Genomic DNA, 22510 nt, shown 5'->3' with positions numbered 1-22510 from the left:
AATGTGACTTATTAACCCAAAGACTTCATAAAAGATTCATTTTTTAAAAATGTGCTTTTCAGAGGCATCTCCTCTGCAGTGTCTGCAGAATTGGAGGCAGACCAAAGATGGAAGAAGCCAGACGAGGGAAAGTGAGACACAAACTAAGAAAGCCAGAAAAAAAAGAAAAAGAAGTGTGAAAGTGCACAACAGGCACGATGATGAATAGCGAGGATGAAGGAAAGGATAAGACTTAAAGCAAGGACAGACGTTGCAGCTCTTGGCTTCGGGGCAGCATGAGTGTGCTAATTAAACGAAGGCTAAACAGTCGTAAAAAGTAAAAGGAGTTCGAGTAAAAAAAAGGAGTTAGAGGAAGTTGAGGGTCAGAAGAGAAATGTGGACGGCTAGTAAAGATGGTTAGAGTGACACAAAGCCTCATATGTGGAGAGAAACTAAAAAAGATGCATAAGGGAGGGAATAGGAGGGAATATCCTGCAAAGAAGAGCAATGAGCCAACATTGCAGTCAGGAAAGTGAGAGCTGCACTGCAGGTTGGGAACAAGTGGCTGTTCGTCACTGCTCTTCCACATATCAGCTCTTCATGTCATGAGCGGAAGACATTGCACAGGTTTGAAGGTGCCAATGGCATCAGGATGAATAATCAAAGAAAATGTACTGTTTGTCAAAAATGCTCTGTTATTTTTTTAACTACATGTTTACAGTTTAATGCATGTTTTATCTAAAACTCTGATAAATGAAAAACTAGGATTGACATCTGCCCTTTATGGGAATTTAAATATGGCTTAATCCAATTTTCCAAATAAAGAAAAGTACATATGCATCATATTTTGGAAGTTATTCAAATTTAAGCCCTGACTATATCACAATAAACTGAAATAATGTGCATAGGTTAATTAAAATGTACATTTGGAAAATTTGGTACATTTAACAACATTAGAGGATTGCGAGAATTGCTCCCTTCTGAAACCAGCCTCCAGTGGTCTTTGGAGGAACTGCAACATTTTGGTGTTTTCTAATTTGCGTCAAAATCAGAAGTTTGATCTGATATTCCTCCACCCACCTCAGCAAGGGCCAGAATTGGCCAATCGGGTGGATAAAAGTAAAGATAGAGCTTTAAAAGTCAAAACAACTAATTTAAAAAATCATTTAATTTCAAATAAAAAATAGATACTCTGGTAAATATATATCTTGATTAGAACCTTATCATCATGCAAAAAAATCAATCAATAATTTATTTTCAATTCACAAAGGCGGCATGACAGAACTTATCAGAAATCCTAAAAGCTTCGTCTACATTCATCATTCATCTGCTGACATTGAAACCCTCCCTGTCAGTTTTTGCATGTTAGCATCTGCCTACAGTGAAAACCTAGTGATGCATGAACACAAATCTAGATTACTGGTGGTGAATCTCACTTTCTGTGTGCATGGACCTTGCAGGACTCCAGGCCAGCAGCTAGGGTTTGACATGGTCTTCTGTGTGTGTAAACAGAGCTTAGATGTATTAATAGGCCAGCTCCGTCGGCGCCCTAAGCCCCTTATGGATTGTCTAGCTTCTTGATCAGTCCTGCGATGCCACTGTGTGACATCACAGTGGGTGAACCAGTTCACAGCAGATTACAATTAGCTCGTGGACTGCTGAGGAGAACAGAGAAATGTGAGGAAGGCAGGAGGGGGGATAGAAAGACAATCGGCCCACTTGTGTGAGTGAAACTTGATCCTGTCTTCCTCACTCTGATTCTCATGTTACAGGCAGGATTGGGTAATGAGAGTGCATCTATGGGAAAGTAGAGCATTAAATAATTACAGAAACTCCCAACGTCTTATGTTATCTCAATTTATGGTTTGGACAAAAAAAAGGAAAAGCATTCAAAACTAAATCCTTGGAAAAACTGAATTTTATGAAGTAGATGAGTAAAGCTTAATGTACAGGTTTTGCACTACATAAAAAATGTCATCGCTTCCGAAAGAAACACATAGTAAGGGGGTAAAAATGATCAAATGTAAAGGTTTTCAGTAAACATATAAATTCAGCAGCGGATTTATCTGATTTGAACTTTTTAAAACTTAAAAAAAGAGGAATAAATAGATACATTTGGACCCACCACTTGTTTCTGGCCTGATTAAAGCAAGAGGGATGAGAGAATTAATGAAAAAAAAAAAAAGAAGCCCATCTTCCTTTTTAGCCATGCTGGGACTCGGTGATCCTGACAGCAGGGCCTAGAAACCCATTTCTTCAAAAGGTTCAGTGACTGACAGGGATCAGCTGACTCTCTCTCACACACACACACACACACATACACCCACACACACACACAAAAGTGTGTGAGCAAACATGCACACAGCAGCACACATACAGACTCCTGCACCTTACTTACCCTTTCCGCTATATAATCCCTGTGTGCACAACCAAACTTTCAATAATAAATCCTCATAAATCATCTAAGGCCATTAGTGCACAATTATTATTTTGTACATTACAACAACAAAATTAATTATAAATCTCTTCATCTCTGTAGCCCCACAATACAACAAGGCACTTTAGGAAAAGTAGTAAGTACAGCTATATTCATTTCAATCACTTCACTTCAATCAAACTCATCCAAATCCCAACACAAATGATGTCTTATTGTTTTGCAATACTTTTGCATTATAATATCACTCTCTTCTCATTGCTGTTCATTCTATCATATTACCTCCAGCTCTGGCATGAAGCTGCAGCACTGCACAGTCGAAAACAACAAAATAAAAAATTAAAAAGAGTTTTTTTCTTCTCTCAGTCAATCCGTCTGCGGACCGTTACCATGCCTACAAGCCCGATCAATACAGGGTCTAAAAATAGCATAGAAATAACAGTCTTGCTTACAATCACAGAGGGGTGAAAAAGGCAGGAGATTTATTTTGTCGAGATGTTTCCAAGAAAGCACCAACATTATGCAAAAGTGAAACAAGATGTTTCCTAAAGAAAACCCAACTCTGGGATTTGATTAAATAGATACTAAAACAGCTTCTAGAACCACTTGAAAGGAGATAAAAGCTGACATGAATCACTATAAAATGATCATCGAGCATGAAAAACCCTAGAGCTAATAACACATCCATAAGTCAACAAATCCTTTATTACTGCTCTATGACACAAAGTGGCAGGCCGCCAATGACATCCATGAGAATTGAAAAATCCTGCTGTCATTGGGGGCAGAGCTGCTCTCTGTGCTCAATAATTCATCGAGGCAGAGACAAAATTAATGAAAGACATCAGGGTTTTTCAGGATGCAACCCTTTTGTTTTTCTGTCATTTTTCCAAATACATGCAGGGATCAATGTGGGTTTGAGAAAAAAAAAAGCTTGTTCGGAATGACTCAGCTGCCGTGTGAATCCAGGTTAGAGCCAAACACACTCATTCACAGCGTTCTTTTTTTAGCCATACACAGAGGAAAATGCACATGGCTCTGTGAGAGTAGAAGCTGGATGAGTGGGTGGAACCGTGGGGTGATGTAAATCTGTGTTTGGAGACAACGACTTCATTCATAGATTTCTTTCACCCTTTTACCTCTGTCGGTCTCTTCAGTTATGAATGAAAGAGCGCATAAACATTGTTTATTTATGAACAGATCGAGGAAGAGCCATCATTAAAAATGTAGCTAATCGAGGCCATGATACACCCTTCACTGCTGCTGCAGTGTCACCGCAGCCTTTTTGTTTGTTTAAAGTCCCACTCCGATTGTCTTTTGAACTAATTTAAAAGCGTTTTAATTTTTTTAAATTATGATTATGCAGTTTTTAGGCAAAATCAAAAAACCTGTGTCATTTCAAGGATAAAGTTTCTGCAGTAGTTCATTAGAATTTTGCCTCTTAGTTTTGGGAAGGACCTTTGGCACAAAGCAACCCCGCCCACCCCTTCCCGTCACCCATAACCGAGAGCTCTCTGTTTACATGCTCTTCCACTAGCTTACAGCCCCTCACACCCCCAACCTAACATTGCAATAGAAATTGAAAGCAATATTGGGGCTATTCAGCCGTTTTTAAGCCAGATGCCAGCTCAGACGAGGAAAACAAAGACGTTCATGGATGCATCAGTAGCAGGGAGCTTGTAGCACACCAATTGTAGTTTCTGTCAATCTTTATCAAACCGGCTTTTTTTCCTGATTCACTATTGTTTGAATAAAGAAATACTCAAAAATCCATTTGTCCACTTAATCTTCTACACAAATATCCTCCACCATCAGAAAAATGCCTCAAGAGCGTGTTAAAAATACCAAAAACGCTGTTCATCGGAGTGGGTGTTTAACTCATACCTTCTTTGCACCTTTCTCGTTATTTTTGCAGAGAAACTAAGATCGGACCAGTCTGTGGAGAGTGAATCATTCAGGCCATCAGATGGAATGTCACAGATGCTTTGGAAAAAGCTCTGGAAGGAAATCATCAACAACAACAGCAGCTGCCATAAAGAAATTGCACAAATGTTTTTGACATGGTATCCTCAAATTCAAGCAAAAACTTTACTATGGTGGCATCAGTTTTTGGATTTTCTGAGAGGGATTCTGCGTCCATCAGATAACTTTTAATTTGTTAGTAAAAGCTGCGCCTTAGACCTCACTCAAGGCCCCAGGACCTAATTCAAGCGTGTCCAAAGTCCATCAGATTTCCTTCAGCCTTTAGGCTCCTGTCATAAAATCAATAATATGTGGCCCCAGCATTGTCTAAGACCTATAACTTCTTGATTGTGATTTGCTAAATTACATTATAAGCCACTTTAAACCCGTGGCAAAGACCTTTAGGGTTAGGGTAATTTGTTCCTGTGAGGTTTGTACTTCTGAATAAGATAACGATTTGATTTATTTTCCTGTTCACATGATTTCAATATCAAAGATTACAGTGAGCATTTAATTGTGTAACATGTTATAAGAACCCAGATTTAACCCTTGTGCTATCCTAGGCACTTTAACGTTGGGAGTTGGGTCATCTAGACCCACTGGACAGTGCGCTGAACCTTTTTTCTTCAATGATTTGTGATCTTCACTGGTGTCCATGGATTACATGAAATCTTTCCACCTTTATCCACCTTTGACATGGTAGGGAGAACACGTCAATGTAAGGGTGGGGTCATCTAAGATAGCACAAGGGTTAATGTTGACCAAAGATTTTCTTTTCTACACAGAATTTTTCTTTATTTATTTTTGTCTTCAAATGTGAAATTTCACAGTAATTTTGTTAAAAAATCTATTTAAATTTATTTCAGTTCTATGTGGAGAGAGGGAGAGTGTCTTATTGCAAAATTATTTTCGTTGATGTTATTAAAGGGTTAAAAGAATGCAGCCCCCTCAAAAAGTCTGGACTTGCTGGACATAATTGATCTTCTGGCTTCCTTAAAAAACTAAGCTGGTCCTTGAATAACAAACCAAATCACCCATTAAGTCATTTGAATAAGTCAAATGAATTCTCACCAGTTTGCCTTCCAATGTGTAGATCTTCTTCACCACCCCTGAGTCCAACTTGATGGCATCTGTAATGTCCGTCAGGACCTGCTCGTAGGAATGTGCGGTCTTCTTGTTCAGTAAGATCCTCACAGCTTTGCGAGGCTTAACTCCGCTCCGCACCACCGTGACCAGCTTGGGGCGGATGAAGTCCTTGTTTTCGCGCCCGTCCAGGGCGCTGGCCTTGGAGCTGCTCAGGGAGGCAGGGCCGCGGACCGAGGTCGACGAGGCCTTGACATTGACTGACCAGTTGGGGTTGACGTTCTTGGTGTAGTCGAGCTTCTTGTAGGCCTCGGTGGAGCTGCACACATAGCTGCCACCTGTTGAGGTATGAGAATAAGAACATAGACTTACAAACTGTTTTCTGGGTTCTTGTGTTCGCATTTCATAACCTGGAGGTTGTCATCCCTCAGATGACTGATAAAACAGATCAAGGCACTACCAATTCCAGGTTAAATGGTCACATTGTCTGGCCCTATGGGCATCATGGAGCTGATAGATGTTATTGGTTCGAATATGGTCTTAGTTAGGCTTCTGATCTGGTCTGGAATCAGCTGGTTACACTCACCTTCCACCAGCTGGTCAACGCTGCTGATCTTCTTGGATCCATCCAGTGCATAGATGGTTCGAACCCCCTGGGGCAGGTTGACGTTGTCAGACAGGGAGCGCGTCAGGTCCGCCAGCAGGGCATCGAAGGTCCGGAACCTGTCCGCCGAGATGGCGTACACGATCCCGTTAAAGTACCGGTCGCCGTTGCGGTAGAAGCGAACCTTCTTGGCTCTCTTCTCCGCGCTCAGAGTCTTCAGGGTTCGGGTCCGGTACAGGCTGCAGTGGGCGCTGTGCGTGGGGCTCGGTACCCCGTTGATCTTGGCCGTGGAGCGGCCGTGCCTCTGACCTTTGTCTCGCTCGTCGAAATGCTCCATCTCGGTACCGAGGCTCACGAGAACGGCGGTGCTGTCTGTGACGAACAAAGAGGGGGGATGAATGGATGGATGAAAAGTTTTTCGGGGTGGGGGAAAGTCGCAGAATAAAAAAACAAAAAAACAAAAACAAAGCGGAGATGAAGCCGGGAGGCTGGTGCAGTCACCCGCCGTGGTCTGGAAATAACCCTAATTACAGATTAAGTGCTCTTAAGCTGAGCGTGGACGGCGCTCCGTGGGGTCCACTGAGGCTGCGCGTAAGCGCAGGTGGAGGAAAGTGACAGTCACGAACCACATCAGCATCCTCCCCCCTCCCAACCACCATCACACCTTTAACCACGCGGAAGTTTGGCAAATACACTTTTCTGATTCTCCTTGTTTACTTAGATAAAACAATACTAATTTTAAAATAGGCAGATCAGCAGCTTACCCACGCGCGTGATTAGCGCCTCTGTGGTTGTCAACTCCAGCCTGAATGATGCGTTTAAACCCGGCAGATGTGAAGAATTTGGGACCCCCGAGCCCCTTTATCGTTCGGCTGAGTCTTTTCAGCAGCAAACACCAGAGTTTGTGTGATGAAGACTGGAAACCGACTGGGTGGCAGCAGCTGCCTCCGTCCTTCTCCTCCTCCACCACCACCTCCTCCCTCACGTCATTCTGTCGTGATTTCCATTCAGCGCCCCCCCACCCTCGATTACGATGCAAGCCCACGCCTCACACCCGAGCTCGGGATGCTGCTGGCCCCTTACCCTCCTCACAGCATCAGCTGGGGGATCTAATGTGGGCTTTTTTTTTAACACATTTAGCAACAATTTAAGAGACAATACTGCAGGAGTTATGTAACATCTGTTGATACAAAAGAAACTAAATCAAATTTAATTGCCTTATATTTTAGCCTTTTTTAACCTTACTTAATTTTGATTAGTCAGCTACATGCATTTGTACTTTTAAATTGTATCATTTCACATAAAACCCAAAAGCTTGGAGAGGACACATCTAAAGCCTATAAGCGTATCTATTGGTAATTTCTTATAAGCTACCATTTCTTGACCTAACCCTATATCACCATTTGTATCATATTTGAAGTATGCATTTCTGAGACTCCTACTTTCCGTAACCCTTGTGCTATCCTAGGCACTTTAATGTTGGGAGTTGGGTCATCTAGACCCAGACAGTGCTCTGAACCTTTTTTCTTCAATGATTTGTGATCTTCACTGGTGTCCATGGATTACATGAAATCTTTCCACCTTTATCCACCTTTGTCATGTAGGGAGAACACGTCAATGTAAGGGTGGGGTAATCTAAGATAGCACAAGGGATAAAAACACAATAAGCCAGGTTTGGTTCATGTTTCGTGTTCTACGGTGTAATTCATTATCAGTCCACTAGGGGCAGTAGGACTTTTTCTGCTCATTTCAAAGTGGCTGCTTCTGTGAAATGTTAGGAACACTTTTGGCAGAAAAAAGGTTAACTATTTTAAAAACTTTACGGTGAGACTAACTCATCTGTTGTTTCTTTTTTTGAATTGCTAAATTGAAAGAAAGCAAAAAAACATTGACATTCTTTAAAATAAAGGTACACCATGTTAAAAATGTGTGGATAGAATTTGAGACAGTGGGGAAATAAAGTGCTTTTTTCTAAACACTCAGGTCAATATTTCTACATCTTAAACTAACATTGTTGTGAGCAAAAACTTACCAAATCACCAAACTTATAATTTATACTATCTAGATCTAATTAATGTAATTGATTTTGAAATTTTTTGTGGATTTAATTAAAACGTTTAAAAAAATGTCTTGATTTAAAAAATGAAAATTGTAGCATTTTCTGCCAATTCTTTGATGTGCTTTACAAGATTAAAAGCAAGTATTAGTCTTTTAGAGCAGAAAAAGGCAACACACTCAAATAACAGCCTAAGGAGACCCTCCTATTCATGAGGTCATCAACCCCTCCAGTGACCTATAAGGCAGCACGTGTTATTGTGCTGCATGTTAAATATTACTTATTTATACATGTCTGAACAACTTAATTCTGATTTCTGTTCATTATGTTCCAACTAAAGACATTTTTCTTTAAGAAGTTGATTTATAAATGTATCAGTCTTATTGACACCGCCCCTTCCCAGTCTCGGTTGTTCTATTTAAGGATACACTCAAGGCGACCGTGTGTGCGTCACAGGCAGACTAGGTGAAGCTTTCTAAATGAATCCAGAGCAACCAGGACACATGAGGGAGACGATCTTTTAAGGACTGCCTGAGAATTGAAGAGCAAGACAAGGTCACTGTTGAGACCTTATCTAAAAAATTTGAAAGGCTATTTTCTACGAAAGATTCATTCGGCTCATTGTTGTCTGGTTGTGTCGTTGGACGATTGCAAAATTGGAATATTAATCCAACCACATGTATTTCTGCTTTGGTTCCAGAGCTGCAGTTCAACCGGTCATCCGTGTTTTAGTGGACTGTAGAAAGAAAATGTATGCAGGAAATGCTAAAATGTGCTAATGTCACAAATAAAAGCCCTGACCTAGCTGTGAAACGGCAGCGCCGACACACCACAGTTTAAAGGATTGAAATTGTTCATTACTATGTGGGTAATATTTTTAATACAGTATATTTTCTTCCATCCATAGATCTGCTTATACTGTGCAATACAGCTTAAACTTTAAAGGCTAGAACTGTTTTTCAAATTTACTGTACTGGCATTGTACAGAACACTTTACATGGAACATAAACTGGCCTAGTAGTTCCTTGTTTCAAAAGCGATTTTTTTTTTTGGTGAAATATAAATCAAATTTGTATTGATGCCATTCCAAAATAAAAAAACATTTTCAAATACAAGGAAACATGTGACTATTTTCATGTGCTAATGCACACTTTTTCATATTTATATTACTTCAAAATAAGAGTTTTATACTTTATAGTGCATCAAATGAAAAAGAGAACAGTTTGTTATTATGACAGCCTGTAGAGGCCCAAAAGTGCATACAAGAAGCTTTGGATGTAATTTTTTTGCATGCATACTCTGCTTGCAGCTGAAATTTAGCACAAAAAAAGCTGGAACTGAATCAGTAAACACATCTACATGTTTTAAGGAACAGTAATAAATAAGTTGCACCAAAAGAAACTTGCACATTACAGTGAAAGAAAATGAAAAAGGTCTTGTGTGTGGTTGATGCACTCACTTTGTCATCACACAACTTGGGTTTGCAACCTTAAAATGACGCTGTCAATCTAAAGACAACCGACCTGCCACTGCAGTCCATTTTGATCAGCATAACAAGTCAGAAAACCATACTAGAAAGCAATACACCAATATCTCATGTCAGATGGTTTCACAATTGGATTGATAGTCATTAAACAATACAGACTCTTTTAGACAGAGAGTCATGAGAAAACATTGGGAAAAAGGAAATCAGACCAACAAGATATTCATTACTATCATACATGACCAGTAACATTGTGGAGGAAAAACAGATAACTCTAAACGTCAAAATGTTCCCTGTCACAACAGAATGCATAGAACTTTTTTTCCCCCATGTTCAAATATCCATGTTCAAAAATTAGACTTAAATGGAAAAACTAGCTTTGTTTCAAACACAGCAGTGGCAGTTTCAGAAAAAGGACACAAAAACCTGCTCAAAACATGATTTTCATCAGAGTGGGTCTTTTAAAGGACCTAAATTACCATTGATCATATAAAGCGTTTACTGTACTGAAGCTGGGAAAATAGTTAGCACACTTTGAGTTTTCTAAATAACTGTTTAATCTTGCATGGCTAGCTTTCTTACTCCCACGCGTGTGAAGGCATTTAGAAGGTAGGATGGGGTGACAGCTTGCTCTCTGGATGAACTACACCTACTAGAGGGTGGAGGATGTGTGACTGCTTAAATGATTAGAGAAATGAGTTCTTAGAAAAAATGACTTTTTTACAAAAGTGGTTTCTGTTAGTAGATTTAAACAACACTTTCATGCAGCTTCTGTTATTGTAGAAAGTCATAATTATCAGAAAGGTAGAATTCAGTGTAAACCATGAGATTGTTATATTTTTACTGTTGCTATGGATGCAAATAATGAACATTACTGATTATGGCACAAAAACAGTATAAACCTAAACATTATTTTCTCTTAAAATCACTTACTTAGAAAGACAACGTAAAAGAATACCAATCACCTTGTACAAATATATCGATTCCTACAAAAACAAGGGGCTGAAAAGTTCAGTATTTCCTAGTTTGTGTTTAACTTAGTGGTTTAGAGAGTGTAACCAGCTTTCTCTGAGAAGTTTCGTCTCCTGGCACCTCTGTGCAGCTGAATCACCAACACCTCCTCCTTTCAGATATTGTCCTCCTTCTTTTCTCTCCTTTCCTTTTTTAGAATCGGCCTCTGCTTTCCTGCTGCTATGCCTCCCTCTGTGGCAGAAGATAACGGTTGAAATGTACAACTGAAGACACGATGAAATCATCAAATCTGACAACCTGAATGAAACAAAAAAAAACGATGGATCTAAAAATTTTGAGATGACCGTGTTAGGAAGACAGATATGAATAGTTGCTGGTTAGATACTCAGCTTAGGCAGACAACACATGAAGCTTTTGCTGCCTTCAGTGTGTGTATGTGTGTGTGTGTGTGACAAATGACCATTATGTTTTCCAATAGAAGCAATACCATACAAACGAAGCAAGTGTCATACATTAATGGATATTCAGTGTTTTGTTCGTGAACACGCTCTAAAAACAGGAACACAAAGTAGTAGATAAATTACTCCTTGAAATAGTTACAAGTAACTGGTGGTGTATGAAAACTGAAAAAAATGCTGCAGGAGTTACTGACCTCATCTGTTTGCTCCCTGGCGTCTTGCGCTGCTGAGTGGAGCGTTGCCTCCTTTGGGCCTCGTACGCAGCAGAAAGCTGCAGGAGAGGGTTGAACAGGATTTAAGGTACATTTGTTTCTTAAGGGCTCATCTTCAACAGCCCCACTGAAATATGCCAGATTTTAAAACACCTCAGCACAGATTCAGATCTACAGAGGATCAGAAATTAGAATGATCAAAAAATTCCTTTTTTGATCAATATCTGTTCAGAAAAGACGTAAAGAGAATACAACCAATCCAAATGGGGGAAATATTTTCAAAATACTTACATTAGCAATTTCTGAAAGATATGCCCTCCTTTCATCATTGGTTTTATGAAATGCCTAAATTGTGTGAAAGACAGCAATACTACATTATTACATTTTTCCAGTCATATTTTGCACAGTCTGCGCTCCATCCCCTTTTTGCATTAAGGCTTTGTATGTTTAGCGATTACAAACTCGAGAATCAACTACTAAGCAAGGGATTAGGAATTACTGTTTGCACATGTTGGGTTGTAACCTTTTTTGCAGAACATTTGCTAAACAGAACAATAAACAAAGAGCTAAGTTGCTAAAATAAAACCCATACCTCAGCACGCTGGACAAAGTGAAAGTTTTAGATCATTTCTGTACCAACAAAACTGTCAGCCAGACATTTTTGTGTTTTTTTTTTTTTCCTCAATCCACGGCTAATCTTTGTAATGTGTAACTAAAAGAAAAACTACCAGGAAAAACTTAAAGCTGCTTGTCTCAGACACAATAGAGATGCAGACATCTTGACCCCTCACAAATCCTCAGCACAAATCCCTCGCAGTGCGTGAACAGTTCAGGCTCGTACCTTTCCTTCCTGCTGGATTTGAAGATGACAGGCTGTCAGCTGATGCTGGAGTTCTGACTTCTCCTCAGTCAGGAGCTTTAGCCGCTGTCTAAGCATTTCCTGTGACAAGTGCTTCCATTAATAACATCTATGTGTTTGCAGAAGAGAGTGATGATGATGCAGGCTCATCTAAAAGCAATTAGATTAGCCTGCTGTCTACAAGGTTGAAACAAGAGGGAGGTTGATGCTGAAGCCAGGAGTCCAAAGATAAATAGAGGTCATTTATTCTTCGTTAATGAATAAAGAACATTAGTGCAAAGACAGACTGAGGCAGTAGAATAAAAACAAGAGGCCAAACAAAAACTGGTACTTTTACTTGCTGTATGTTGTAGTTGTAGTACATGTATCTCACTAACTGTCCATCTGCTCATCTACTTTTAGCACTTAAAAACCCACTCCAATAAAAATGGTGTTTTGGTGGTTTTAAAAAGTTCTTGTGGCCTTTTTTCTGATTATGGAGGACATGTATAAAGAAAATTAAGTGGAAAAATAAAATTTCTGAGTATTTATTCAAATTGTTGTGAAGCAGGAGCACAAGGAAAAATCCTGTTTGAAAAAGCTCCCTGCCCACAACTTCAGAGGCAAATTTCTAACATTATAATCATAGTTAAAAGACCACTGAGAACGCTTTTACGATAGATCAAAAGATGATCCAAGTGAGTCTTTCATGAATGTCTGCTTCTGCTCTCACAGACACATTTTAACTAACCCATACACGCTTTCAGAATGTTGTTTACTTGAGTGCAATTTTCTGTTAAAAGCACTGCAATTAGTGTTTTACTCTCCCACTGTTTCTAATCCCACGATTACAGTGCTGTGATTAAAGCTTGGTTTATTCAGTCTGCATCCACGGAAGGATGGATGGCAGCTGGCATCACAATCCTCTGGACTCATTCTGTATCTCTAGCTCCCTCTGCTGGTAAAACTCTCTATCTCCACTGTCTGTAGCAATCACTGGAGCAGTACGGGGGAAAGTAGCGGAAAAATCATGAAAAAAATCTAGGACAACCTCCAAATAAATCAATATTGGTCCACTCACTATTGACATGTCATCATACGAGCGGACAGAGGCCAGTCGATCTGTGAAAAGGCAAGAAAAAGTATCAAAACAACATTTTTTGCATTCTGAGTTTTGAACAGTAAAGTCATGTCACGCAATGTAGATGGATCGACTTAAAAAAATTGTTTGTATAAATTACTTTTCCAGACACAATGCTTTTTGTAATGTGTAAAAATATTAATAAAAATGGTTTGCTTATTATGTTTTTGACTTTTTTTGGATAGTTAATAGTTTTTTAGTTTAGTTTAATAGTTTTATAGTTTACTTTTGTTATTTTTGTCAAGCAATTATTCAATCTAAATTCGTAACTATTTTTTTTGCTGTGCGTATTTTGAAAAGAACAATGTAGAAATTCTACATGTTTTTTTCCACAACAATTCAAGGCTAGAAATGTTGTAGAAATCTAGACCTTTCACACAGGGGGGAAATTTTAAGGATTTTACTGGTTGGCCAAAATTGAAAGCAATGTATTTGACTTTTTCTTATTTACCATTTTTGTAGCCTAGTTAAAGTGTTTTCTGTCACAGTTGTGAGTGTGTCATTTTCACCACATGCACTAAAAACATAAACATCACTCCAAATACTAATGGTTTAAATATATTTAACAGAAAACTGAAAAGTATCATATTAGTTGTATGTGGCAGTTCCAGCTGAACATCTTAAGCAATCAGTAATCTAGTTAAGTGTACTACAAGTAGTCTAAGGTATACTTGAAGTTTACTTTGTATAAAGTATATATTGGAAATGTTCCAATTAATTCTGAAGAAGTATTCAGTACATTTCCTACAATACATGTACATGATCTAAAGCATACTTGCTATACTTATACACCAGTATACTTAATAAAAATAAACTTCAATTACTACTTTTGGCTAAAGGAAGGTTGCATATGCAGGCTAGCTTGTAAAGACAATAGAAAACCGGTTAATAGACTTAAGAACGTACCTACGGGGTTTCCTCGCATGTTCTCCAGCTTCTCACGAGCCAGTGCAATTTGTCTTTCCAGCTGTCCATTCAACTCCACCTGCGTCTCATATCTTGTCTTCCATTCATTTCCTGACAGCAATGTAATCAAAGAAATCTGTGATTTTTTTTATTGAAACACAATTATTACAAACTCTCACAGACAAATAATCTGTTATTTGATTAGTTCGATTTTAATTATTGACACATGCGCAGTAGCACACCTTAAAATACTTAGTTTACTTACCTTCCCCATCGACACTCTGCAGCCTCTTTTGCATTTCACACATCGTGCTTTGTAGATCAAACACAGATTCTTCAAGTAAATTTCTACAAGAAAAAGCAAGTTTTTATTTTACTTTATTAAATCAGGCAATTGATAAATTATTTTTGTTAAACTCACACAGTGTCGTTCTCTTCTTTCAGTTCTGCCAGCAGTCGTGTCAAATCACACTTGTATTCAGTGCGTTGAGCCATGTTTCCCAAGGTTTCCCAAACAAACTTTCATTGCTGCTCGTTTCCGTGGAAACCACTTCCCTTTCCCCCTCTTTCAAAGTAAGTTTGTGCTCCTTGCACATGCCGGTCAGAAATCTGCATCAAAGTAGCTTTGGTTGGGTAACGCTTTATTTGATTTAAAATGTAAAGCAGTTCTTTGATCCAATAGAATATATAAACAATATATCAAAATCAGGCATAAGAATTTATTGAATGTAAAATTGGGAAGAGGGTAACATTTTATGCTTTCAAACTTTTCAGAAATGCCTAACAATTTCAATTTAAAACCTCACAAAATGTATTGTTGTACAGAATACACATAAGACAGTGTGTACAGTACCAATCACATTTTCAACACTGCTCATAATGCCCAAAAAACAGACTGGTATTTTGAGTGTAATAACAGTTACACAACTTTTCAAAAGGATGCTACACATTTTGCATAACAAAAGAACATACTAAAATCACACAAGTTGGTGGGAATTTACAAAAGAAAATAGAAGACAACCGGGAGACTATTGAATAACTTAGAACTTAAATATTATAATTTTTTTAAAGAAAAGGTGGGTTCATCGTTAAGTTATTAAGAGATCCAAATGAATATATATTCCTTTTGGAAATTACTTCTTTTCCTCCTTTTCTTTGCTCTGCAAATGTTTTGGATCTGCTCCTGTGTGACTCTCTGGCTTCTCCATATCCTTCCCTTCAGCCTGTTGTTGCCCTCTCTCCTTCTCCTTTTGTCCACGGAGTTCAGCTTTCAGCATTTCTTCCTTTTCCGTTTCGCATGACTGTGCGTCTTTGACGTGGAGCACTTTATTGGCAGATTTCTCGCTCATGTTCTGTATGAACGCCTTTAAGCTCAAATTATCAATGTTGTAAGCGGTCAGCCCAATATTTGCCACTGATTGGAGAGCAGTGTCTGTGGCTTGGCCTACATTGTGACCATACCTTCACCACAAACAACATGAGAAAGAGGCATGTTAGGGAAATGTGGTGCAGAAAAAAAAAACAATGTGTACAATTCTGAAATGTTGAAGCAATGCAAAGATTCATCCTATTTTCATTCAAATAAAAATAAGTATAGATTTTTTTTTTTAATTTTTTTTCCTCACAGATTTTGCAAACAAAAGGCTAATGCGTATACAAAGCCAGACAGAACTGTAAGAAAGTTCTGTAAGACTGTAAGTGTGAATATTTGGAGGCCATCAGGTGCAGGAATGGAACAAGAGTTGATTGCGCTAGCTTTCAAAGTACTTCAAATAGTTTATTAATCGTATAAAAATGACAGCAGCTTTTTAATTAAAAAAAAAAAACATATTTGAAGAATTAAATATGAGCCATTTTACAACCAGTGCATGCAACGTCTTACAAACCTGTAAAGTGAGTGTTAAGCAAGCCATATTTGAAAGTTAAAAAGTTTCAAAGCAGTTTTGTGTTAGTGAAAAAGTGGACACTAAGGGTTAAGCAGGACAAGTTGTGAGTTTAAGGCCTTACTCCCCATTGAAAGTCGTACGTTGCTAGATAAGATTCTGCAAGCCCCTAAATCTGAAAAGGAGCAGAAAACCCAAGAGAGAAATCACAGAGGCAACATTTCAGGAGGATTTTTCATGCAGTCCATTGTTACTGTTAAATATATTTAGAAAAAGAATGGAAATAAGACATGCCACCCCCCAAAAATGTACAGGAAACAGGAGTGTACATATGCACTTACTTGTATTTCACCGTTGTGACAGTCTCGGTTGCAACACTTTTGCAAACTTCCTTTGCTCCACTTTCCAGACTTGACCAAACCGTGGAAAAACCTTTTTTGAAACAGTTTTTTACGGTAGGCATGGATCATTCATCATACATTGAACACAATAATGAATAATTTCGTTGTCAGAATCCATAAAGGCACAGGAGCAAAACATTATATGATCAGAAATGGAGGAATTTTCATACCTTGAACGCCCCTGGCTGCCACATATTTAGTACCATCCCAGTTGGATGCGTGACCATCTTGGCTCTTCTTCAGAGACTCCGGCACCAGCTTAGATCCGTGCTTTTTCATATGAGGTGACACCTTATCTACTACATGCCCTGCAATGTGACTTAATCCATTCACTGGAAAGACAGATGATTAAACAGGAACATTAAATTATGTCTTAAATTATTTACAAATCAGAGTAAAAAAATAGAACAAAATTCATGCAAACTAGCCAAGCTGCCTTTTGTCCTTACCTAAGAACTGACTGACTCGAACAGCACCACCAGTAGCTTGCTTTGCAGTCTGCAAACGTTTCGCCACCTGGGGGCTGACATCTGAAGGAGTCTCCTCGGGTGTGATGCGGTCTCGAATCTTAGCAGCTCCTTTGTGAATGAAACTTCCAGTGGCCTCTGCTCCCTTTGCTAGCGACTGACTTAATCGTGTGGCTCCTGCAGGAGGAACAGTTTTGCTTCTACATTTTATACTGATGAGGGCATAAACTCCATTTTTTTTTTGCACAACATTTTCAGCAAATAAGAAAGCCTGTATCAATATTTTATCCACTTTCCGCCTATATTTGAACGCTAACAAGCACACCTGACAAAATCCCTTGGGCCATCTTCTCACTCCATCCTGGAAGCTGTAGTTTTTCCTCTTCTTCTGCTGACACCGTTAATTCTGTTTGTTTGCTGAGGGGACCGACGGGTACTTTTGTACTCAAATTCATGATATCCACTCCAGTTTCCTCCTGATCCTGGAAGAGAAGCGTTTGGATATAATTCCTGATACTGATAACAAGAACGTGTCTTTGCTGTCTTAAATAATCAGTGACAATCAGAAAGATCCCACGGTTTACTCAAAGCATAATGAATGCTTAAAAACCACTGAATTTTAACTTGTTTACTGTTTGATCTGTCAAAAATTCATGCAACGCAACGTCTCTGGCTCTGCAACATATTTTACAGCCTCTAATTTAACATCCTTTTCAGGCAAATAAACACATTCCTCCATATATGAGCAAGTTTAATAGACAGCAGGTGGAAATATTAGGCAATCCACCACCTCATCAGAAGAAACCCCAGGTGTTGCAGGGAAGTCATACAGGCGTATGGAGACCACACGCACTTCTGAGCCTCATTTTGACTTGTTTCAAAGACATTACATCCAAGTTGGATTAGCCAGTGGTGCGTTTTTCCACTTTAATTTAGTATGATTCCACATCCAGATCTCCATAAGATAAAACCTTTAATTTCCATTCATGATTTCTGTGTGGTTGTATTGGCAGCACCTGCAACTATGTAAAGAGTAAAGCATTTCTTTAGCTCAGGTATAGGATTTGTTTTCATGGTATTTTTGTATTTTTTTAGCAGGGTGGTTCAGGAAAAAAGCCAAAATTAAGACCATTTAGGAATATTTATCCCCATGTTTCTGAACTCTCAGGCACAGATGTGAAAAAAATAAGCATACAGAGCATTTACTAAAAATGTTGCACCTTAAAAGGACAAACTATACTGTTGTCTAGACAAGAGTTTCATATTTTATATATAAAACTAAAAGTTGAAATCAACTTTGGCAAATAATTCACCTGTCCAGTGTGAGTTGCGCAGGATTCAGTTCACATGTGTATTCTCCTGGTCAGACACCCACATTCCTGCCATTGAATAGCTGTAACAAGCTATTCAATTGCAGGAATGTGAGTGTCCACTTCTCTATATGCAGTCAATGGGTGAAACTTTTCAAAGGAAAACATTTTTTTAAAGTCTACTTGCTTTGACTAAACCTCAAGACTACGTCACCTGGATGAATGAGAACCTTCACTGACTCACCTGTCAGGTATTCAAATTACCTGCTACTGAACTGATGTTTGTTTATTGTTGGAGCTAAATCAATTGGATGTGATTAAAAGTCCATAAAAGACTCAAATTAAACATGGTGTTGACTGAATTAAAGCTCTAAAAGCTTGAAATTCTAAATGTCCTACTGATCAGTTTTAAAGGCATTTTTATTACAACATTCAGCCAACTATCTACATTTAAAACATATCAACTCAACTTAAAAAAAATAAAAATCATTATTATTACCCTTATTTGGCCAATTTATCGGTTTCCTCTTATAACTGCATTTACGAACCTGGCCATTTGTTATACCACAGATTTTCTTTTTTTTTGCTCATGTCTATCTATTTTCCATACTTTCAGACCCAAAACCAGTTACAGAGGATTGTTGGCCTCTCTGAGCTCTATTCCTCCTGGAGTTTTCTTCCTAATCTTCAAATTTGAGGCCGTTTTCCTCTCAAATGTCCCCTTTGACTTGCTCGGAATAGGGATTAAACTGTTTGATTTAATCTGTTAGTCAATTATATTGGCTAATAGCATAGAGTTAAAATAATTTTGCCTTATTGGAATTATCTGCACTGATTAGGTCATCATAATATATAATTCTCTTTAGGATGTTGTCTGCTTGTGGTATTGTGCATTGAGACAACACCATTTGTAAACTGGTGCTTTATCAATAGAATAAATGAAATGAAATTCAATTGAATAAAACCACATTAATGATCTTTTTTTAATTGTTATTAAACCAACCTGAACTTTAAGATCAGCAAGCTGCGATAGGAGGTCCTGAAAGATCTCATGGTCTGCAGCAGGCAGTTCAGAGGACAGCACAATGCCGACATAGGACCCCAGTGCATCAGTCATTGTGTCAGGAAACATGTAGATCCCAGAGTTTGCCAGCAGCACCGGAGTATCTGTTGTCAGTGGGTACATCTGGTCACACACCTGAGAAATGACACAAAAATATACACATGTAGCAAATAAATATTTGTCTATCAGTTTCTCCTTTTAGACTAAATCTTATGGTTTATATATATTTATAGTGACCTGTTGTGATGTGAAAGCTTATAGAATGTTTGCAGGGTCATCCAATGAAGTGCAGGATTTGATTTGATAAATCTTTCACAAATGCAAAAAATACATATATATTTTTTTTAGATCCAACTGTTCTAAAGAAACCACACAAACACAGACTTGTGGCAGATCGCACCACTGGTATGCTGCCTGACAGACTGACCCCTGTGAGGACACGGGCAGGGAGAAGCAGAACAACAGAAGCACAGAGTCATCTGTTAATAGGACCATTGTCTTGTTGGGGAAACAAAGCTACATCAGAAAACATGACAGATGCCTACTAGCTTGGACTGGTGGGAAGCCATGATGTGTTGCAATGCAAAACAAAGTCCAGGATAATTCAGGCTTTGTATTGTAGCTTTACATTTTTTATTTACAAAAAAAAAAAAATCAGGTGGAGGAAGAAGGCATTTGCAGGGTAAAAACTGGTAATTTATTTTTGTTAAAATTTGACTTTTATTTTGAAACAATAACTACTGATACTGATAGCTAAATAAGATAAGCTAGAATGTTTGTTTATGTTTTCATATTAGGAAATAAAAATAAACAAGTTAAAAGGTTAAAAATTATTAAAAGTGAAAACTTGTGAGTAATCTTCATGTTTTGTTACATAAAATGTGTTCTTTATAATTTAAAATATTTTCTATTTCAAAATAACTTTTCAGGAAGGGGTGAGGATGGCTTATTCTAACCTCATGGGGTAATTTAAACAACTTTTTGATTAAGTATAAGCTGTGATTCTGACCAAGTCAGCTTTTGTCACAGCTTTTTGTAAAACTTACAAAAAACCAAACAAGATCACTTGTGAAGCCAACTTTTAGACAGGTGAGTCAGCTGTCAAATCTTTTAACCATGAAGTTAGTGGGTTTTCTGAATGTTTGCACCTGCGTAAAATTAAGGCACGCACTTACAAAAGAATGTTTTCATAAAAAGGAGCTGAAGGTCAGAAATGTGCTTCCAAATACTCACATGTAGAAACGATGAATGCTTTCCAGAAGCCAAGTCTTTGTGTTGACTTTCAAAGGTGATGATGCGAAGGTAACCAGGGCACATCAGAGCGCTGACCTCCCCGTTAGGTTCCACAAAAAAAAGCTGAACCCCGGATGAAATGCGCAGCAGCTCATGTTCATCTCCTGCTGCTTGTGCTCCTTTTCCATTCTGGTTTACGGGCCTGGTGGGTCCGGCGGGACCATAGGTGAGGCTGCAGTGACCGTCTGTGGGCTTTGGTGTGTATGCAGGAGGCTGGTCTGGAGGGTCATCCATGGATTCAGTTCTCACAGCTGCTGTGGGGAGTGTGCCCGTCTGCTCAATAGCAGGACAAAGAGGCGCTGTGAAGGGGGCTGGGGCTGTGCTCTGAGTGGCAGCAGGTATAGAAGGGTACAGATGGTGGACTGAGCTCTGAGAGGGCCAACTGGTGATGGCCAAGTCAGGATAGGCGTTCATCGGTGAAGCCCTCTGGTCTTCTGAGGTTGTTTGGGAGTTTTCCAAAGCAGAAAGGTGGTCATTGACAGTTCTCAAAGTGTCCCTCATTTTGTGCTGAAGCAGTCTGGCTGTGTCCCAGGCCGCTCCCTGGTGGCTCCCCCCGCCAGTGGGAACATCCAATCCCTGAACTAGATGCAAGTGGCCCTTTCTGAAGTAATCCAAGGCCTCTGGTCTTTGGTTAGAGTTCTCGGCAGCCAGACCGCAATTGAGCGCATGTAAGGCCAATTCGTACTGGCCCTTGATCATTAAAAGTTCAGCAGGCTCTGCCATATTGAAGAGCAAAAGGTTCTGAGGAAAGAAAGAACAAAACACAAATAGTTCACACAAAAATGCCACTGATTGAATCCAAATCAACTTAGATTTACAAGATAACAAGAAAATAATTGTAAATATTTTATTCTATAACATGAGGATTTTTATCTTTTCCTAGAAAGCATAAAGAGAAATGCTTCAATTAAACTAAAACATTAAGTTAATCAGCAGCTATTTAAAATTTAAAAGAGTGAGAAAAAAATTGAACTCACCTGTTTATAAAGGGACTAAAGATATGTATTTTATTTTTAAGAAGACCTCGAAAACAAATACAGTGTTAACTCTATGGAGTCAGGCAGCATAACTAAAGCTGCTGTCAGAAAAACCCTGGTGATGTCATTGTTCTTTTACGCATGAAAAACTAAGAACCTATCCTATCAGGTTTTTCTTGCAAATCAAGATTTGTCTGGAGGCTGCCAGAACTTTTAATTCAAAGCAGTTGTGCTTCAATGTTTGGTCTCAAAGTTAGTTTATAATATAAAATATATAATTATCAAGATAGCTGAAAATATAAATTATATTCAGTTATCTTGATAATAATTATTTAGTTCAATGCAGAAACTTAAGAGTGTATTAATTCTTACACAACATAATGAATTAAAAAGTATTGAACATTATACATACAAATACAAAGTTTTAAAATATACCCGTCCATGTTAAAAAGTTTGTACTGTCCTTAAAAACAGGTGGACGTTTTTCTTGTGTCGAACTGAACACCTGTTCCGAGAATTGACGGTCTCTCCCGAATCAGTTTAAATGCTACGTCAGAAAAAGGGAGTGGCTTCCGCTTTAAAAACTTTCAAAATAAAACTCAGTCGCTACATTCCTTACAAGCATAATGTTCTCCAGTGTGTTAGTGCAAATGTATGTTTTTTTTTTCTATTTTCAAGTTTACATTTGGCTACTTTGGCTATTTACATACCATATTTTCTGGCTGAAGTAAAGTTTAAAATGTATACAAATAGAAACTTTTTCTTTAATTGACAATATGCATTGTAAACAATTGATATATGACAAAAAACAAATACAAGTACTGAAAACAACTAATCTGTTTCAAATGTGTTTGTTTGTGGATATTTTTCTTACTCATCTTTTACGCCTCCTATGTTTTATTCTGTTGGTCTTCTATTTACATTGCCTTTACATTCATGTATTCCCTCTGCTGTTCATGTTTCTGCACTTTTTATCCTGTCCATGCAACTC

The 22510-nt window shown here is 38.4% G+C and overlaps 3 protein-coding genes across 12 annotated transcripts in view; all 3 read right to left on the bottom strand.

The window, feature by feature from the left end:
• The window catches only part of dclk1a (doublecortin-like kinase 1a), a 50260-nt gene extending 43229 nt beyond the window's left edge, over positions 1-7031 (bottom strand). For 2 of the 3 annotated variants that reach the window (XM_011483309.4, XM_020708784.3), the window contains exons 1-3: positions 6824-7031; positions 6042-6431; positions 5444-5793 (exon numbers count right to left, since the gene is read on the bottom strand). In XM_011483309.4, the coding sequence (XP_011481611.1) occupies positions 5444-5793; positions 6042-6396 (705 nt within the window). In that variant the 5' untranslated portion in view covers positions 6397-6431; positions 6824-7031. Of the gene's footprint in view, positions 1-5443; positions 5794-6041; positions 6574-6823 lie in introns of those variants that run through there. The other variant, XM_078930791.1, reaches the window with a different exon arrangement.
• A 2428-nt stretch (positions 7032-9459) lies between these two features.
• Positions 9460-14756, bottom strand: ccdc169 (coiled-coil domain containing 169). 4 transcript variants are annotated; one of them, XM_078930795.1, is made up of 8 exons: positions 14547-14756; positions 14391-14473; positions 14126-14236; positions 13130-13200; positions 12082-12180; positions 11532-11585; positions 11223-11299; positions 9460-10867 (listed from the first exon to the last, which is right to left on the bottom strand). In XM_078930795.1, exons 1-8 carry the CDS (start codon positions 14618-14620, stop codon positions 10636-10638), a joined length of 801 nt encoding a protein of 266 aa, XP_078786921.1. In that variant the 5' UTR covers positions 14621-14756; the 3' UTR covers positions 9460-10635. The 4 variants fall into 4 exon arrangements, with proteins under 4 accessions (XP_078786921.1, XP_078786923.1, XP_078786924.1 ...); XM_078930797.1 differs by having other exon boundaries at positions 13160-13200; positions 14547-14753; XM_078930798.1 differs by having other exon boundaries at positions 9460-10801; positions 14547-14752.
• LOC101169630 (spartin) lies at positions 14750-22089 on the bottom strand. Of its 5 annotated transcripts, none has more exons than XM_078930794.1 (8): positions 21520-22089; positions 20483-21283; positions 19190-19384; positions 17202-17358; positions 16859-17053; positions 16580-16741; positions 16350-16440; positions 14750-16183 (listed from the first exon to the last, which is right to left on the bottom strand). In XM_078930794.1, the coding sequence occupies exons 2-8, from the start codon at positions 21263-21265 to the stop codon at positions 16156-16158; spliced, it is 1611 nt and encodes a 536-aa protein (XP_078786920.1). In that variant the 5' UTR covers positions 21266-21283; positions 21520-22089; the 3' UTR covers positions 14750-16155. The 5 variants fall into 5 exon arrangements, with proteins under 5 accessions (XP_078786920.1, XP_004076342.1, XP_020564445.1 ...); XM_004076294.4 differs by having other exon boundaries at positions 14750-15586; XM_020708786.3 differs by having other exon boundaries at positions 21955-22088.
• Between the last annotated feature and the right edge of the window lie 421 nt (positions 22090-22510).

Source organism: Oryzias latipes, chromosome 14, assembly GCF_053564925.1.
Source record: "Oryzias latipes strain Hd-rR chromosome 14, Olatipes_Hd-rR_3.1".
NCBI lineage: Eukaryota > Metazoa > Chordata > Actinopteri > Beloniformes > Adrianichthyidae > Oryzias > Oryzias latipes.
Note: the sequence above shows the minus strand (reverse complement) of the source record. Positions and strands in the feature narration are given on the sequence as shown.

What these genes read in the sequence shown, in the direction of transcription:
- LOC101169630 (XM_004076294.4), bottom strand. Translation starts at nt 21,265, where the DNA reads ATGGCAGAGCCTGCTGAACTTTTAATGATCAAGGGCCAGTACGAATTG. An exon ending in AGCATTCATCGTTTCTACAT is followed by an intron (nt 19,385 to 20,482) that starts GTGAGTATTTGG and finishes GTCATTTCTCAG; the next exon opens with GTGTGTGACCAGATGTACCC. An exon ending in GGCAGCCAGGGGCGTTCAAG is followed by an intron (nt 16,441 to 16,579) that starts GTATGAAAATTC and finishes GTTTCAAAAAAG; the next exon opens with GTTTTTCCACGGTTTGGTCA.
- ccdc169 (XM_078930795.1), bottom strand. Translation starts at nt 14,620, where the DNA reads ATGGCTCAACGCACTGAATACAAGTGTGATTTGACACGACTGCTGGCA. An exon ending in CATGCGAGGAAACCCCGTAG is followed by an intron (nt 13,201 to 14,125) that starts GTACGTTCTTAA and finishes GCCTTTTCACAG; the next exon opens with ATCGACTGGCCTCTGTCCGC. An exon ending in CCAGGGAGCAAACAGATGAG is followed by an intron (nt 10,868 to 11,222) that starts GTCAGTAACTCC and finishes TGTTTCATTCAG; the next exon opens with GTTGTCAGATTTGATGATTT.